Here is a 19,110-nt window from a genome sequence, read left to right as displayed (position 1 = left end):
GTACAGTACTGTGGCAAAAAGGAGCAATATTTTACATAATTGGGGCAGGAACATTAAAAATAATTAAATATTAATATATGGCAAGTCTTAAAAAAATGTTGTGGTAAGCCCTGATCAATGAAATTCAAAGACCTCACTTGCCTTTTATTTAAACTACTAGAATGAAGCGCCTTAGTCTTTTGCATTCAGACTCAAATGTAAAAAAATCTGAAGCTATTTCTTTTGCTTTTAATTTTCAGCTTTTAGTGACTGATTTACATTGCAGATGTGCAGGTAACTAATGTGACAGTTTCCTTTAAATTTCAAAAATACACAAATTATAAACTCATAAACTTAAAATTACTGTTTTTCAAACTGTTTGTCAGCACAAAAATTAAAAATCCACAAAATTTACATTAAACAAAATGTTTAACTTGGTTTAAGGGAGAATAAGAACAATTTTGATTTTGAGGTCCTAAAACAATGTTTCTAGAGTTGAATAAAACCAACCCTTTAAAAATGGCAGGATGGTTTTTTTCCATGATTGTGGGGGATGCTCTAACAACTAAAATAATCTGGCAAAATCACATCAAAACTGCTTCAGTTCACTCAAATCTGCATTTTTATGCTGATATTTTTTTCTGGCCACCATTATTTAAATTGTCTTAGAGTAAGCTGGAAGTCTATCTTCAGTAAATTAATACTTCTACTTAGAAGAACAGTCATAACTAGAGACTTGGAAACATCATGCTAGTCTGGGACATTTAGCCTAAGAGACAGTGGCATATTATGTAATTGCCTCTTAGAGACACTAGGAACCTGAGGAGGATCTGTTGGCTTGCATCACTGGAAAATTTACTTAAGGATTTTCCTCCAAAATGAGTTGGTTTCTACTCTAGAAGTGCAGGCTTAGCCAGTACTTTGGTACAGCAGAGATGCATGGTCCCTGTCCTTCAGACACAAGCTCTGGTCCTGCCCAGCATGGCTGGCCTCTGCAGGGATATTTTTTAAAGAAGCAGGGATGAGGCCTCTAAGAGCTTGTCAAGCAGGCACCCAACAGCAGACTTTTACATGGGTTCACCAAGCAGGGGAAGATACTCTCTCACTTTATTGCTTGAAGAGATGGCAAATTTAAGTAAAATTTAGATGGTTCATATTGAAATGCTGTGATTCACCTTCACTTCCCAACTTGGCTTCCGAACATCTTACTATGTGAGGTTGCACCTGTGTTGATTTTTATTATTCTACCTTCTCTGCATTATGCCCTGCATTTCATGGACCTTCTTTATTCTTCCCTTCTCCCTCACTCAGTTTCTTCCTTGATCTTTTCTCGGCTGCCTCCTCAAAAGAATGACTTGCTGTGTCAGGCCAGCCAAAGTGTTGCTGCTAAGATGCACCTTCCTTGCAGGTACTTCACCCAATCCTTTTTCAGATTGTGTACTGCCATCCATATGATGGCTGTCCTAAGTTCAGGATCTTCTCACTTCTAAGACTTCATTCTTGCATAAACCTCATGCCCACTGCCTCAGGTCTCACCTCTGTCCTGTGTCTAATGCTGCTTCCTCATCCACAAAACTACAAAATGAGCTCCCATACCCTCCTCATATTCCCCTCTGACTTCTACTGCTTCCCAGTGGTGACCTCTGTCTGAGACTTACCCTTGGCCCCTTGGGCTCCAAATTGTTCCAACTGGCTGACCTAGAGCTTCCCTAGCTCAGTTCCGGCTTAGTACAAACACCACCAGCACATGGCCTCTGAAAGGTTTCTGTGCTAAACTATGGACCAAATGAGAGAGAGCAAGACACTAAGCTTGTGCTTAATGGGATCTCTCTCTGTCATCGACAGAGACTGGAAAAAATGCGTGAGGAAGTCCTCTGCCTGCCCAAGAGATGGTGGTCGGTGAGGGTCTTCCAGATGTGTGGCTGTCTCCCTTATTACAGCTGCTGAAATTTTTTAATAGTTTATTATTTGGTGAGTACTGACAGATGCAAAAATGCCACCAAGTTGAAAACAGAAACACATTTCTTTGGGCCAACCGGGACCATTAATAACATTAATCACTTACATCCTGTAAACACTTTCTAATCAGTGGTCTCCTCCCAGTAGTAAGTACTTGTGAGTCCAAGGGCACAGACAGAAATCTGACAATACACCGTGGATCACAGCCACAGACAAGTCACTTATTCTGAAACTGGCTGTGAGAAAAAAGAGATTATTCCAGAAAAAAAAAAAGATAGGATAATATGGCGATAACATTCCTGCTAACAGGGGAGCAAATAAGCCCAGCAGACTGCAAAGAGCAGGAACATGTGCAAACCAGTATATAAACTCTGTAGCTGTATAGCAGATATATATATATATATATATATATATAAAATTATTTTATTAAACATATATATGTAATGAAATAATTGCAAATAATGCATAAACTGCACACATTCCCGTGCTCAGTCACTTGCATGCAATTATAGATGCATATGCATATTGGTCGTGGGCTGGTTTCCCTCTCTGAGTGATACCTTCTAATAGCAGCTATTCTGGCTCACATTAAGTTTTAAATGCTCTCATACATTTGAAGAGGTATGATTTGGGTCTCCGAAAGCATTCAAGAAAATGTGGCAAAATTTAGGAAAATTCCGGCAGGCAGTCATTACACTCATCCCTCCTATTTTTGAGGACCTAATGCTTTAGATTTAATGGTCAGAGACTTTCCCATGCAGGACTGTATTTTTTGAAATTTGGGTGTTTTGGGAATTAAATTTATCTTCTGTTACCATCTTCTATCCTTTGAAGAGTAGCAACTCAGGCTACTAAAGAAAACATATGTGCTGGGTAAATTATGTTTCTTCCTCCTTGCAAAACAGGTACATTCTCCCAACCAAATATACCCTTTAATCAAGTAATGCCCCTATAATTGTTAATGAAAAATAATTGAAGAACTAAAAATAACCTGAAACTGCTCATGTTTTAATTTTCCACTGTAAACTTTAAACATTTCTCCACTTTTTTTCCATTTGGAAGTTTTTCATGAGATCTAATAGTTGTAGTTTCCAGAAGACTGCCTTACTGTATTTCTTTAGCTAGTTAAAATGCGCTGTGTGAGCAGAATGGCTGAGGGTTATATACTGCGTTCTTTGCATGCCTCACGTTCCTACTTGAGCTATTATCTGGAGCTAGGAACACAGCAAACAGATACTGTTCAACAGCTTAATCTTAAAACACATTTTTTAAAATGCTTTAAAAACAGCATAGATGAATCATGACCTTTTCAATAAAATTCTGTGGAAACACTGAATGGCCAAAGCCATGTTGTGCCCCCTTGAGGGACAAATAAAATGTGACTCTGTCTCCCCAAAGCTGTGCACAACTTCTGTGTGATACGATTTGGGTAAACAGGATTCTGTGAGGTGCCAATTTGTCTGTACAAACTGTCTCCTAACATGGGGGGCTTAGGCATGATGAAGTTATTTCTTCTGACTTTCCTGCCTAAGTAGCAGAATGGCAGAGAACCTATGGCATAACTGGTGATAAAAGTATGTTGGATGATTGTAATTTTTCTGTCTACACTGTCTGTCCATGTTTTGGAAGAAGAACTGAGGGATTTACTTTTATTAAGCAAATGACTTTTAATAAAAACCTTGGTTTTTAAAGGTAATTGAAAGGGCTGCTCCATAGGTTGCAATTATCCATAATGAAAAGCTATTTTTAGAGTAAGATGGCACTCATCATCTATTGATTTGCATGCACAAATTGAAAACAAAGTGAAACCTAAGGAGTCACGTGCTCTGGCATGTTTAATTTTAATTCTTCCCAGTTTCTCTGATTTAGACATCAGATTTCTAGACATACAGTTCTCTGGATCAATTCTGGAACCTTTCTGAAAAACTGCTCCCTTTGGCCCTCTGATTCCTCAGCTGCTGAAGCACAACTGCTACAATACACCTCTCCAGTTAATACATCAGTAAGTGCATATATGGACTCCTTTAGGATTCCTGGGTGACTATGAGCTTACTTTTATTAATTTTATTGACTTTTTATGGAATCACTTCCACTAATGCTTCAATATCAGACAGAACTTCTAGTGATCTGCTTGAACCTATCCCTGCCACAGATGTAGGAAATGTCCTAAGTTCTTCTAGGGTCAATGCAGATGCAAATAATGGAGTCACTCCTCACCTACTGGTTCAACTTTAGCAAATCACTTTTATACCATTTTGATCATCAATTGGTCTTTGTATTCTTTATTAATTTCATGCTTTTGATCTATTTAAATATGAAGTTATGATTTTTTTTTTAAATGCAAAACCTTTTTTGCCCTGGCTTACTCAGCTTTCACATTCAGGTGGTTTCAGTTTATGCTCTTTTCTACTTCCCTTGTAAAAAGTGTCTCCTTTTTTTCTGACAGCATCTTTCATCTGAGTGTTTTGCAATACCAGACTTTTTCAGGTCTTCTTAAAGTAATGTGTTGTAATGTGTTTCTCCTGACTGAGGTTTTTCTGCTCTGACTTTTTTCCATCTGGCTACTTTGCTCATTTTAGATTCTTACCCTTTTTACTAATAAATACACTTGTAAAACACTTCAGGGGTTTTTTTTCTTGAGTATATTAGGCTGCTGTATAGCATGCTTGTTAAAGGTATGTTGGACCTTGGGAAAAAAGTCCCTTTTGGACAGGGACTGTGGATGTGTGTCCCTATCTGCTCCAAAAAAATAATTTACGGTGACTAAAAATTTAGTGATCAAATTGCAAACATAGATGGTGTTTACATGGGAATAAACAAAATCTCCAACTATGACTGTGTTTTCATCACAGTCTTTATGATCTCTTTGAAACTGTCACACTGTTACAGTTCTGACTGTTTGCACTGTAGCTGTATTATAATGCTTAGGCTGTCTATGATGGGACTTCAGGTCAAGAGAAATCTGTATCACCCATGGATATAACTGACTGACTTCTCTGTCTTTAGTGCACAAACATAAAACACCACCTTGAAATTATCTAATCTGCCCTTTGGAAATGATTTGAACCTTGACATTAAAGTGTTGCCTGATGATTTTTTCTCCACAGTTTCTGTTGTGCCACTTATGTCAAAAATCCTCATTTCAAGCGTGTTGTTAAACTCACCATGAATTCTGTCTGAAGTAAATGAGAACATGCCACTGTGTCTCGAAGCTGCTGCCGTGTCAGGACGCGGCCAGCTGACTGCAGGTATTCCATGGCTACTTTTTCTCGTGGGGTTGGCACGGTGACGAAAGGTTCAACACTTCCCAAGCTGCTCATATCCAAAGTCAGTGAGACGTTGGATCCTCGCCTGCATTAGAAAAAAATTCAGTTGGTTATGCAAGATCTGTGTTACTGAAAATCCCATAGTCATGAAGCTGATCCTGAGTTATTTATGCACCCTGACTTTCTCTATAGTCACTGATGGATTTGGGCATGCAAAGACTGCAAGACTAGTTTCACTGGTACCACTGAGCCAACAGAAAACCAAGGACATCCTACTTCTTCAATCTAACAACCAATGCTGCAAAAATGTGTGCTGGGAGGCAACTATCTGAATTATTCTTAGAAGCAGAAACAGCTCCCTATATGCTACTTTATTGTTATGAATGTCAAATGCAAAAGTGGTATCTTGGTAAGGAAGAAGTATTTCACAGAAAAAAGTACAGGGGATATATTTCTAACTGATACACATAACAGTGTGAAATAAATTTACAGTTATGTCGGATGCATATTTAAGAATTTACTGAAATTAAATATACATAATGGAGCAGGAAAATTTTATAAAAACAGAAGAAATAAGTGAAAGTATAAACATTGGGACTACCAAGACAGTAGACAATGTCTCATGCTAGGTAGAAGGGAAGGGAGAGGCAATAAACCACAATAAATTATCTTTGTCTGAGGAGTCATACACAGGAATGGTCATAGACTTAAAAGGGGCTACTTGGAAATGCCAAACATCTCTTCCAGGACTAGAAATTTCATAACATTTCCATTTCTACAGGAAAATAAAGTTGGATTCAGTAACAACTTTGAGCCACGAAAATTCACATAGACCACACTTGTATGGGGCTTGGTATGAGCCCTATTCTTTTTGGGGCTTTCTTAAAACAATGCTTAAGACAACTGGCTTTTTTTTTGTATTTTCAATCCATCAATCAAATACTATCTACTCAACCCTTAACTTTAGGCATATTGACTTCAAAAAATCCATGGTCTGCAAACTGTGATGACTAAACACAAATTTATAGGCATTTATCAAAGCTTTTGTGCTTACTAAGTAGCAATCAATCCATATCAGACTGACAGATTCAGCTGGCTGAGCTGGACTACAGATGCCCAGCTCAGTTAGCATTTACCAAGCAGCTATGCACGTATAGAGATATGAGAACACCAGTCTGATTCCTAACTTTGCACAGTATTGGTTTTCCATTAAGGTGTGCTTACAAGGAAGTTCTTTGAACTCTTTGTTACTTTATCATGCTTGGGTATGCACAAACTAGCATAAGATTGTCTCAAGTTTCTCCTAATAGTCATCCTGCCATATCAGTATATAACTCTATGCCTTGCCCATTTCTAAAATCCCATACTCCAATGATTAACTATTTACTGGATAACCTATTATCCAATAATTCCAATTTTTCTTCTGAAACTCTGCTTGGTTGTGTGCATTTCTCATCTGCAGGAGAACTGCTAGGAGAGTGTGACTACACACCTCTCTGAACACTGGATGTTAAGATACAACAGTCCCTTTTACAGCAATACCACATATTATTATAATACAGACATCATCTGATAGTATCTGTGAGGCAAATGCTACTAATGTTGGGGGAATGCTTTCCTCTGTAGAATCACAGAACCATCAAGGTTGCAAAAGACCTCCAAGACTGGTGAGTCCAACCTTTGATTGAGCACCACCATGCCAACTAAACTACAGCATTAAGTGCCAATTGTTTTTTGAACACTTACAGGGATGGTGACTCCACCATGTCCCTGGAAAGCCCATTCCAATTCTTTACAACCCTTCCGGTGAAACAATTCTCCCTAACTTCCACCCTGACTCTCCCTTGGTGCAGCTTGAAGCCATTTCCCCTTCTGTGTTCCTGATGGCTTGGGAGAAGAGGTTAACCCCCTCTCAGGTCATTGTAGAGAGCAATAAGGTCTCCTCTGAGTCTCCTTTTCTCCAGGCTGTAGATCCCCAGCCCCCTCATCAGCCTTTCCAAGGACTTGTGCTTCTTCCTCATCTCCATTGCCCTTCTCTGGACACGCTCCAGTACCTCAATGTCCTTCTTGTAGTGAGGGGCCCAGAACAGGACACAGGACCCAAGGTGTGGCATCACCAGTGCTGAGTGAAGGGAGACTGTCACTGCCCTGATCCTGCTGCCATATTGTTCCTGACATAGACCAGCATGCCATGATCCAGCATATGCCCAGCTTCTTGGCCAGCTGGGCACATGCTGGATCATGTTCAGCTCATGTTAGCCAGCACCTCCACATCCACATTTTCCACTGGGCAGATTCCTAGCCACTTTGCCCCAGCCTGTGGAGCTGCATGGGGTTTTTGTGACCCAAGGGCAGGACCTGGCATTTTACCTCATTGAACTTCATACATGTCAGCTTCAGTAATTTTTTTTTAATCAAGTGATTTGTATCATGTCAGTCTACATGAAGAGAAATTACTCCAGTCACTCCCCTTTCACTTAGCAAAGCACAAAGCAATAATGTCCAAGAGACAAGACCACCTGGTGGAATAGGTGAATCTCACATTGTGACATTCTGTTCACAGTCTATTTCAGCTTAGGTGATGGGTGGGTGGCAGCAAGAGCTTTGCTGCCCAGGCCTGCAGATGGTAACAGTGAGTCAGCAGCGGGTGTCTGGCTGCCTCTAGGGGTAGATAGGGACAATTTCTGTTGGCACAGGGAAGTGGGTGGGGTATGATTCTGCTAATTGTGCTGGAAGGTAAGCAGAAGTGAAGTAGCATCCTGAGCAAAAAATGATGGGTAAGTGGTACATGCACAGACTACCAGTAGTGCTCTGTGCCTCGTGGCACAGCCTGCATGGTACTGGGGTCCCAGTCAGCAGTACCAGCACCCACACCCAAATCCAGAGCTGTGATGGTCTGGGAACTGGGCACACCATGGTGGCTGCTCTCAGCTGGACCTGCAGGAGGGTGCTGGCTCATATGCCTATCCCATTTCCCTGGGGACTGTGCCAGACTGTGGGAGAAAATCAGTTCCCAGCTCCACACCACTTCTCAAGGACAACATCCTGTTAGATCTCTCTGTCACAAAACCCCTCTGCACAAGAACCTCTTCTGACCATGACTAGCAATTTATTCCATGGAAAAAGGCAATCCCTAAAACAGGTGGCTCTGAGTGCATATATTGCAAATCCAGTCTTTTGAAAACCATCCAGAAATCCACAGAAGAGCTGTGCAATGAATTCCTCCAAATCTCTTTAGGCTACCTTTGCTTGAGAAATGGGTAGCAATTTAGATTCAGACATACTTTTGGGAGAGCCTACTGGGATTTCCTAATATAGAGGAAAAGTATTCCCATTGTCCAGTAACAAAGTACAGTGAAAATGTTAATATTTTCTTTGGCTTTTACATTGTTATAACTGACAGTCTTGGCAACAGGGTGATTTCCTTCTTAACAACAACAAAAAATATACCTGATCTAATTATAACTGTGAGTTTACAGCTTTTACCATTTATGGGGATTATTGATGAACACTTGAGGTCTTGAGGATCTTACTTACTCTGGAAAGAAGAACCAGTTCTTAGGTGCATATTTAATGCATTAAAAGGTACACATTGACTAAAAACTGAATATAAAGTAATCTTCTTAGAAGTTCATAAGAGGACAAACAATAGATCGCAGAGGTAATGCTTCCACAAATATGGGTATCTCAAAGAACCTTTTTGAAAAATTATTCTTCAAGTAATAAAATTCTTTAAATAATGTTTACATTCATTAGAAATGCTATAACCAATATTAGCATTGATCACACAGACTTCTTTATTGCATTCTTTGTGCTGAGGAACAGGACTGAGAACAGAACATTTTGCATTGTCTTGAAAGATGAGGGAGGGCCTGAACCATCATGTGTTCGTATGTTCTATAGAAGATGCTTATAGTCTCAGCTCCTCCTCTAGACTCTTTGGATTCTCAATGTTCCTCTAATAGTTAAATTCCTCACTCTCTGTTAAAGAGTAGAAAGCAAGACTTCTCTTCTGTTTTACTACCTGGATGGAAAGAGAATACCTATTGAGCTCACCTTTTTCCACCTTACTAGGAGGGACTGCACAAGGCCAGCAACAAGGAGGTACCACCTAAAACAAAGCCCATTTTTGGTAATTAGCACTTGCCTACATTAAGTTTTGAATAAGGAAATCACAATCAGACCAGTGACACTTCAAGTCAGACAGCTCATTTTACTTAGACATACATACATACGTATATACGTATATATATATATAAAATGTATGTATCTCCTGACTGGTATTTTCCACTTCAAATTAGAGTAAGGGACCCATACACATGGGTTTTCCCTTATTTCTCTGGGCCAAGCTTTTTTTTCCCTTTTAAATAACTTTATATTCTTTATGTTCCCCATGTGAATAGTCTGGGCCAAAGAAGAGATTTTGTTATGAGACACCTACCCCAGCATCCTCTCAAGGTTGTGTCTTGATGGGGAAGAGTACCATGTGAGGAATCTGAGGAATTGTAAACATTTGTGACAACATTATATTAAAATTGTCAGGAGACTAATTCTTCTGAAGTTCCACCAGCTGGGACAGCCACCTCATCACTGGATACGTGAATAAATGCAATCAGGAAACCACTTGTGTCTGTGTATTGTCTGGAATCCCAGAGGGGAGTCTTACTACATACTCACAGATCTCTTTTCAGTTGGGTAATAGGAACAAGTTCACTGATGAGAATTCACCAGAGTATTTTAAATAATGCATTTATAGAAGCAGATTTTATTACAAGGCATGATTAAACAAAAATTTTAAAAAGCAATGTTTGTTTGAAAATTCTTGAAAGGAAGCTCCACCTGTCCACTTTGGAGGGCCACCAGGTTACTGAAGCCCTATTAAACATTAGTGAGGTCATTGCAAGGTCTTTCCTGACCCTAAAATTAAGCCATAGATTTGATTACGAAAATCCAATTGCCCTACATGTTTTCCCAGTTGTGTCTTTGAGCTGAATAATTTCTTCAAATACACATGTTTATTCAGCACGCGTGAAAAATGCAACACCCAGATTCCTGAGCCTCGGCCTCTCATTGTGTCTCTAGAGTTTTGGAAGCAGCGGCGATGGCTGCTGCCCTGTAGGAGTCATGGCCCTCTGACCCCAGCAGTGCGGACAGGGAGGTGCTTCCTGCTGTGCCACCACCCAGCCGAGCTGCTGTGCAGCCCAGGAGGAGCTGGATCAGGCGTGTGGGTGAAGAAAGCCATCAATTAGCATGAGAAGCACAGCTGGATGCAGCTGCTGGGGAGGGAGTTTGCTTTGGGTCCTCAGATCCTGCCTGTACCAGGGAACATTCCACAGGGCTATTCTCCCTGGGTTTTACTGAAGGGAAAAACACCACAGTTCCCCCGTGCCTTTTGTTTCTCTGGTGCTCACAGATTAGGCTTAGACACGGGTGCTGAGTCTCTCACCTTGCGGGTGATCATCAGCAAATGCACTGCGTGCAGGTGGGGTTTGCTCTGCTGGAATTGCGCTGGGAAAGCACAACTAGGTACAGCCTTTTCAGCACTTATGCTGCCAGACTCCACCTGCATATCTAGTTTTATGTTTCAGTAGAGCAATTCAAAGGAAAAAAAAGCATATTTGGAAAAAAAGAACAATGGAAAAAATACAGTTCTTGGCTTTCTTTCTGCTTTTAGCAAAAGAGCTAAGAGAAAACATGGTCATGTAGATGAACTAATGTGATATGTAAAATGCCAGTGAAGTGTGAAAAATACAGTAAATTAAAAAAGGATTGTTATTAATCCTCTATACCAATAGCAAATAAATAAATAAAAATAGGGAACTCTGACTTCATCAAGAAAAATTAGCGTTAAAAAAAGGGAAAGTAGAAAACCAGAAGTACAAAGAGGTTAAAATAATTTTTTCAAATGACTGAAGATATTGCTGATATTTCCTGCCTTGGGCAAATAGTAATATGGATCATCTAATAAACAACTGAGAAATTTATTCACAAATGAAGATTTATAATATCTATTATAGGCAGTCCTGAGAAGGTTAAGAGATGACTCTCATTTGAAGCAATAATTTGGTAAGTTTTAAAGTAACATTCACAGTACTGTTAAATAGTTGCTTCTAATACATAAGGACAATTTTTATATTTTTCCAAATTCCATATATATGATTCTTGCTCTGCACTTGCTAGCCTGAAATATATATCCACCAAGTGCTGCTGATATTACTGGATATCTGGGCTGAATGAGAGTGTGGTTACATTAATGGGTGTGATAATCTCTTGATTTTCTTCTGAGCATCAGCATACTACCTCAAACAAATCTTCTAAGAATACAATAAAACTCTGTTACTGACCATCCCAATTTGAAATATGAAGATTCATTTTTCTTACATCTACATTCTTTCCTTGAAATGTAGAGTTCATAAGTTTCAATTTTCTGCTGTGCTGCAACACATATTAAAGAATATTCTAATACAAAACCTCATGAGTTCTGATAATATACAATACCCATTAATGTAATTATCCTCCTATTTACTCTTCCTTTCCACAAAAGTTAATATCATTTTTTATTAGTTTGACAAAATAATGAATTAAAAATACTTAGGTAAGTATTGAATGTCTTCCTAGCACCTAAATATTTGCACATAGTATTTATTGCCCATACTTTACTTTTAATTTTTACACTCCCAGGTGCCCTATGAAGCACTGATATGCAGATGCTTGGCAGACCCACAATGAAAACTCACCTTCCCTTTACCTGCTAACAATTCTGGGTTTTACTTGAACAAGAGCTGTGGCTTTTAGGAACCACTCTGACCTGAGGTTGTCGACATTTTCAACAAACCAAACCTGTATCACACTCCAGACTGAAGTACTCAAAAATCAGAAGTTGAGATCAACCAACTAACAAGGCCAAACATGAATTTACTTTGCATTATGACCAATCTAAATTGATAGAAACTGACACCTTGAAGGATCTATTCTTCTCAGCTCATGTCTGGTTATTTTACAGCTACTTTATTATGCATAAAAACAAAAAGTTCAGGACCTTAGGTCCACCTTCAGCACTTGGGTGTGCAGTAGGTCAAAACTTGACCTTTCCCACTCTCCTGCTATCTCCTGACATACCAGTGCTACTTAAACCACCAGAAATTACCTATTGACTTCTTACCATGCATGGGAATAGTAAATTTCTCTTTTTGTATGGGTTTCTGGCCTCATTTCCAAAACCTTATTCCTCTCACAGATAAACATTCTTCTGGCTCTGATTTTTCCTCTCCAGAGAGGAGAACATGGACAGGTAGGTATTAGCCCAATTTTCCACAAACATGCTTAACAATTAAATGGTTAATATCACTGATATTTATATTATTTCTACTCTGGCTTGCAGATATCTGTACCTGAGATAAATTCTGTAGCCATTGGTGTGAGGAGCCCCATCTCACCAAACCAAGTACCTAATTTACAGAGGCTACTTGGATATATCACTGAAGTTAATACCCATCACCTGGAAGCCAGATATGGAATATATTTAAGCTCAGGACTCTAAGACAGGCAATAAGAAGATGCATATGAAGTATGCATCTTCTTGAGAAGACTGTCTGCTATTCTGTTAATGTTTGCTCTGTCACACAGTTCTCCTCACAGTATTCCAGTGTTGTATTTTTATTTTTCTCTATTTGTCACACTTAACACTGATGTTTTCTGATTCTGAGGTAGGGGTCTGGAAATGATGACAATAAGTTGTGTTCCTGCTAGAAGAAGAAGAGGGATATATGGCTGCTGTGAAGCAAGACTTCCAATCCTCTGTGGCCTCCCAGCTATAAGAAATCTCGTGGCAGCATATTCCATCTCTCTCTGAGTCCACAGAAACAGATTTGGAGCCTCAGCTCTGAATTTAAATAGTTTTTTCAAGACCTGGAGGCATTTAATATTCTCTACAGAGGGTCTGATCTTGTTCCCACAGCCATGAGCGAGAGGAGACCAATATACCTAGCACTAAATTGCAAACAATTCTCAGGATCTACTCACAGCTCAGCAGGTCAAAATGAACTGAGGAAACGGTTTTGACAAGTACTTCTGGATTAAGTTTTAAGCAATCAGTATCTGGTTAGGACAGGAATGGCTCAATATCCTGTAGAGGAAAACAGCTGACATGAGTGTAGTTTCAACTTTCCCTCTTTTAATCAGGCTTTCTAATGCTCTGCCAATTCACTCCTGTTCTGCCCTCGATAAGGCAATGCTTCTCAGCCACGGGAACTGACTGTTCAAAAATGCAAAGCTTAAACAGCCTCCCATCTTTTCCTGTAGATTATTTCTACAGTCAAATTGCATTTTGTCACGCAAATTTACATCTTCAATAAAATTTGAATGGCAACATAAAGCTCTGTTTCTGCTTCATAGTCACATATGTGTGTATGCAGCATGAGTGAAAATTGAGTTAAATGTTCAGAAGCAAAAAATAAATGAAGATGCAAATTTGTTGTGCTTATTTGAGCTGTTTATTCCAGGAACTGAACAAATGTTTACCAGTTAATGGTTAATTTTCTTTACATGGTAGAGCTTTAATTGAATGCAGTCTTGTTTATTACTATTCTTATCTGCTTTCATTGCAGCATTGCTCTATGTCATATGGGAGGCCTCATTGCACAAACTTACTGGATGATCTGTTCTCTCTCTGATTAATGCACGTGCTCATTTAAACCAAGCTAAAATGAATATAAGCAAAAGGAGTTAAAAGAATAGGAAAAAGGAAAAGAGGATGGGGAGTAATAATAATTGACTGCTAGGGCTGCACATATTAAATAAATGCACAACTTAAAGAGCTCAGATAATGCATTTATTTAGGGTAAGCCAGCAAGGACTGTTAAAAAAAAAAAAAAACCCACATATTTTGTCTGCTGTATATTTTGCTTAAAAATTAAGAAAACAAGCAATTTGCAAAATATTTTTGTCATACTTGTATAAGTTTCCCCTCTATGCTTCCAATTCATAAGTACCTCTGTGAGACCTTGGAGAAGCTGTAGCTATGTACCACCATTGCCAATTTAGATCTCTTATCCAGGTGCAAAGCCAGATTACTTTTCCCAGAACATGCAAGGCTCCCTTCTTCCTGAGCACTACATTATGCCTAGAGGGTGCTTGTCTGCATTACAAAGAGAACAGCCTATCTAAGAAAACTGATCTAATAAGTGAGGATGGAGAGGTACAACACTAGAGCTATAGCTTCAAGGAAGTGTTTTTTTAAGACTACTCAACTGACATTTTTTGCTATTCAGTTAGTCTATAATTAAATAAATGAAAAATGGATCTTATAGATCCATTTGAAAATCCAAAAGTGGATTTTTAATCTTTTCGATGAAAAAAAAAAGTTAATTTGTTTTTTTCCATAGGCGGAGCCTCAGGTAAGTCAATTTAGCTTAATGTATTCCATAATACTTAATCTCTTGAGCACAAATTCTACTTCCATCCTACAACTGCTGCTCATTTAAGGAATATAATTTACAACCCTTACATTCAACAAGCAAATACATAATCTATTTGCACACTGATGTCCTTTAATACTCTTTTGATACTTTAACCAAAACCAGCTGACCTGGAAAAAGACATGGGCGGGAATATTCATAATGTAAATGGACAGTATCTTCAGACAGTATCAGTAAGAGAAAATGATTTTTTTATTGTGACTTGAAGGCTAATCAGTACAATGAGTTCTTTCCTGGTGAGTTTGCCATTTGGGAAAGACAGGAAGGAACATCTGGGAAAAGAGGCGTTTACTACACCCTGTCAACCTTAAGATAATAAAAAAGCACATTCCTTGTTTATTTGACTTGGTCCTCATTATCTTTAAACTACTGCAAGTGTCACACGGAAGATTTCTAAGCAGACAAATGAATCGTTAGTGCACTTTGAAGAAATTACTGAACAGCAGCGGTTTCTGAGGAATGCAAAACCTCCAGACCCACAATGTTGCTCAACAGAGCTGCGCCACCTATGGACATTTCCAAAGGGAGCTGGCAGCCTTAGGTGCTCAGTCACACAGCGGACAAAGCACCTGAGGCTGCCTGTACAGAGCCCAAATCCTTGTAACACACCCACTTTGGAACACAGCTCCATTTCCAGGGTGACTAATGAGCCCAAGCTGTACAATGAATTGATGGGATTTAATCTCCTAGGGACAGGACCCATGTATGTGCTCTTAGATCTGCCCTTTCTTTAGCTGCTCCAGACCTGACACTTAAGCTTTATATATAGACCTTTCTCTTTCCAGCTTTTTTTTTCCCTTGATCCACTGTTATAGTCTGGCTTTCCAGCCTTGCTTTCTATGGGAAGGCTTGCTCAAACAAGTATATTAATGTGAAAAGCGCCTGCATTCGCTTTGAAAATAAAGTTAGGAAATCCACTTAGGCTTGCAATTTGAAACAGAGAAAGGTTTAAATGCTTTTAAGACAGCTGCAAATGTCTGCATGCCATGGTGTATTTATCTGGCACTTCAGAGGTTAGGTAGACCTCTAAAAGAGATATCACCAAGCTGTGCAGTCCTATTTAGGGCTGAAAAGCTGATGAGGGACTGACAGGTAAGTGATCTCGAGCTCTTTTCTACAAAGCTCAGCAGATCCCTTGAAGTCCATGGCCTTGGACCACCTGCCTTCATCAGAGACATTCCTATAGGGGGCTGCACAGGCTGGACTCTAGGGCAGGGAAATGCACCTGTACCTGTGCCCAGAGACGAAGGCCAGAGCGAAGGCTTTCTGGTCTACTCTTTCTCATACACACCATCAATGAGTTTGAACAGACTAAAAGTTTCAGAGTGAAATAATAACAATTGCTTCAGATTCACAGTCCTGTGTGAAAGACTTAGCAAAGGTTTAATGGCATTTAGAAACTTAAACAGCTTGATTTAAATTTACTTCTATGAATTTGAATAAAGGAGGGAAAAAGTGAGCATCCTGACAGACCCTGACAGAAGTAGTATTACTCTAAATGCATATTGCATTATAAAATAAAGAGAAAGGAGAGAAGTCATATCTGAAAGACAAACTGAAATCACTCCCAACCTGACCTCCACTCCATCTATCTCAGCACAAACTCTTCCAGCACACAGGGAAGGAACATCATATAGCTAATGCTGTAATACAGGTTAGGCTAACATACATCCAAGTAATATAGAAATATGAACATAGATTTGGTGTACTCTATAAAGCCAAAGGTTGACCAGTATCCTCTTTTCAATAGAAAGAGGAGGTTTAGGGAAAGAACACAAGAACAAAGCAAGCAGGAATTATGGATTACTTAATTAATACTGTTACTTATTTTCAGTATGTTCTCCATCTTCTGGCAATCTGTACTTTAGGAATGTTCTGAACCAAAGAGTTCTTTCTCATCTTTGTGCCCAGTGTTTCCCTTCTGCAGTTTTTCCCTCAGACAGAGTTCTTAGCCCACCTTATGACCTCTGCACTGACCCCGGATGATGAGCTCCGTAGCTGGGAGCCAGGCAATAGTGAGCACTATACATGGGGAGTAGAGGGTTATTTAAACCATCTACATTTGTGAAAATCCTGTGATGAAGGAGAAAACATTTATTTTATTATAATCTCATTAGTAAATTGCAAATGCACTCTCTGAAGCTACAGGATTAACTTGAGGATTAATTACAATAACAGCTTTCTGCTTTTCACAATGCTGCCTTCTTTTGCAAACCTATTCAGTATTGTGCTCTGTGGGCCAAACTCTCTTCCCAGAAACGTTTATAAATCCACTGAGACCAAACAAGGTAAACAGAGTCTGGAGTGAAAGAAGCCCATGCAAATTGCATTTTTTACCCATTGTGTACTTTTCTGCCATTCTGATCGTTTTCCTTGAGACTGTGCTTTTAGATCCACTATCAAATCCAGGGAAAGGAACTGAAAGCCTCTGGACTATGCAGCAGTCTCCCAGGGGAATTTTTTATGACTCAGGAAGGATTTGAGACATCTCAAAAACAGGAGATGCTGCTGTCAGGGGATGGTGGGAAGCAGAAGAGCCAGCCCTGGCAGAGGGGAGAACTCAGCTGCCTCCTGCCCAGCACCAGCCACATCTCTTGCTGGCAGCAGTTTTCCAGGGAGCTGCCATTGGTCATCCTGAAGCACTGGGATTGAATTCCCTGGAGAAACATTGTACTTAATGACATTTTTCTGTGTGGGAATTATATACACGACTTCCCTTTCTGATGCCTATCGCATATTTGAGCGGTCATTTGAAGTTGCTGTGTTGTTTTGCTCCTGTTATCAAATCACAATATTAACATAACATGGATAATTATAGATACTATAAATTAATAACAATACTCTCTGTTTGTTAAGCATCAATGTATATTCTTTGATAGAGAACATAAGGAAAAATCCCTGTCCCAGAAAGAAATATCACTTTTGTAAATTCTTCTAGCCTCCCCTGGTTAGAGAAATGAATGGAGGGTTCAAAGGCAAGGTATTTAATGAAGACAGGCACTGATTTGCAATACCATATTGCATCACTTAACCAATTATGTCTCACTTGTCGTAGTAGGAAAATTACAAAAAGAGTTCTTGAAATGTTTTGGAAACTCAGCTAAGGTTCAGAGCCTAACCAAATGGGTGCATCAGCTTGGATGTGATGGTATCAAAGCAGTCAACTCTAGCAAGAGCCTGGCTGAAATGTCACCCTTGCATGGAATCAACTCTGCCTCCAGGCAGTAGTTCTTTGGCTGAGCCATTCTCATGATATACTTTGGGCATCCTCATCTCTGCCATGATGCTATTGCTTCTGTTTGTTGAGGAGAGTCTGGTTGCCTGTATGCATTTACTACTTTGTCTGATGTCTAGAATGTAAGTCTCTTGGATAGAGGAACATTGCATTTTTGTGTACATATGGAGTCTTGCACAGAGGGATCCTGATCTGTGACCAAGGCTCTCAGGTACTGTGAGAATGCTAAAGAGAATTTCCAGCAAGAGCTGAGAAATATCCTGCCCCACAGATTTACATGCAGTATTCTTTGAGCAAAGGTGTATGTGCACAGAGGAGACATTTCTGCTAGCTAACAATGTTAAGCTTTCTGTACATACTAGCTCTGACTATGTAAGAGATCTCTGCTGAATATCCAGAACTGGATTTTTCAAAAAAGAAGTAGCATAATGTTGACTTTCATAATTTTGAATAATTTTTGCGTAGAAACAAAATTAATTATGATTGCACTCAAAGAAGAGATTCATGGCCTGGACTGTTAACTGATGGTGACAAGACAAGCTGAATGTAAGCACTGCCCAGCACATGGCTTCTTGTAATTCAAATAAATAGATTTATTAAATAGATATCTTATCTATTGCAGCTTTGGAGGCACTTTCGTTTTTTTTCTTTTCTTTCTTTAACTATTTTCTCTGTCTGTTTCTAACATTTTAAATTAAAGGGAATTGAACTTTGTTCAGCTTTAGGCTGCCCTGTAAAAGAAATATCATGAATAGAGATAAATGCATTCCAAAACAAAAAGAAAGGTGAATATTTTTGTTTTAACTTAAAGCATTAGACTTTTTCAGACATTAATGGGGACACTCAAGGAAACTTTTCTATACAAACCCCAAATATGAAAAATCAACCTTCCTGCTAAATATCAGAACTCTGGAAATCTCATATGGATGCTTCCTTTTATGTTGTTTGGCTGAAACCAGTACTTGTGGGTACTAGTCAAGGGCTCAGGAGATACTTCCTACTTACAAACCAATCTCATAAAGAAGGTGGTTCCTTTGTCCCTTAGCACAGCACTTCCAACCTACCATTGTGAAAAGGTGATATATTAGGTTGCAAATGTCACAGATGGACACATCCTGCTAAGGGCTGAGACGAGATGCTCAGAGCATTCAAGTCCAGCTAATGTGCATCTCCTCACTTTCCCAGATGTCCCCCT

At 39.3% G+C, this 19,110-nt stretch overlaps 1 protein-coding gene across 1 annotated transcript in view; it reads right to left on the bottom strand.

The window, feature by feature from the left end:
* The window catches only part of PTPRR (protein tyrosine phosphatase receptor type R), a 126,100-nt gene that overhangs the window by 25,812 nt on the left and 81,178 nt on the right, over positions 1-19,110 (bottom strand). The window contains exon 6 of the mRNA XM_041411249.1: positions 5,103-5,289. Within this exon, the coding sequence (XP_041267183.1) occupies positions 5,103-5,289 (187 nt within the window). The remainder of the gene's footprint in view (positions 1-5,102; positions 5,290-19,110) is intronic.

The sequence above is a fragment of the Onychostruthus taczanowskii genome, unplaced genomic scaffold (assembly GCF_017590055.1).
Source record: "Onychostruthus taczanowskii isolate IOZ18803 unplaced genomic scaffold, ASM1759005v1 scaffold35, whole genome shotgun sequence".
In the NCBI taxonomy this organism is placed as follows: domain Eukaryota; kingdom Metazoa; phylum Chordata; class Aves; order Passeriformes; family Passeridae; genus Onychostruthus; species Onychostruthus taczanowskii.
Note: the sequence above shows the minus strand (reverse complement) of the source record. Positions and strands in the feature narration are given on the sequence as shown.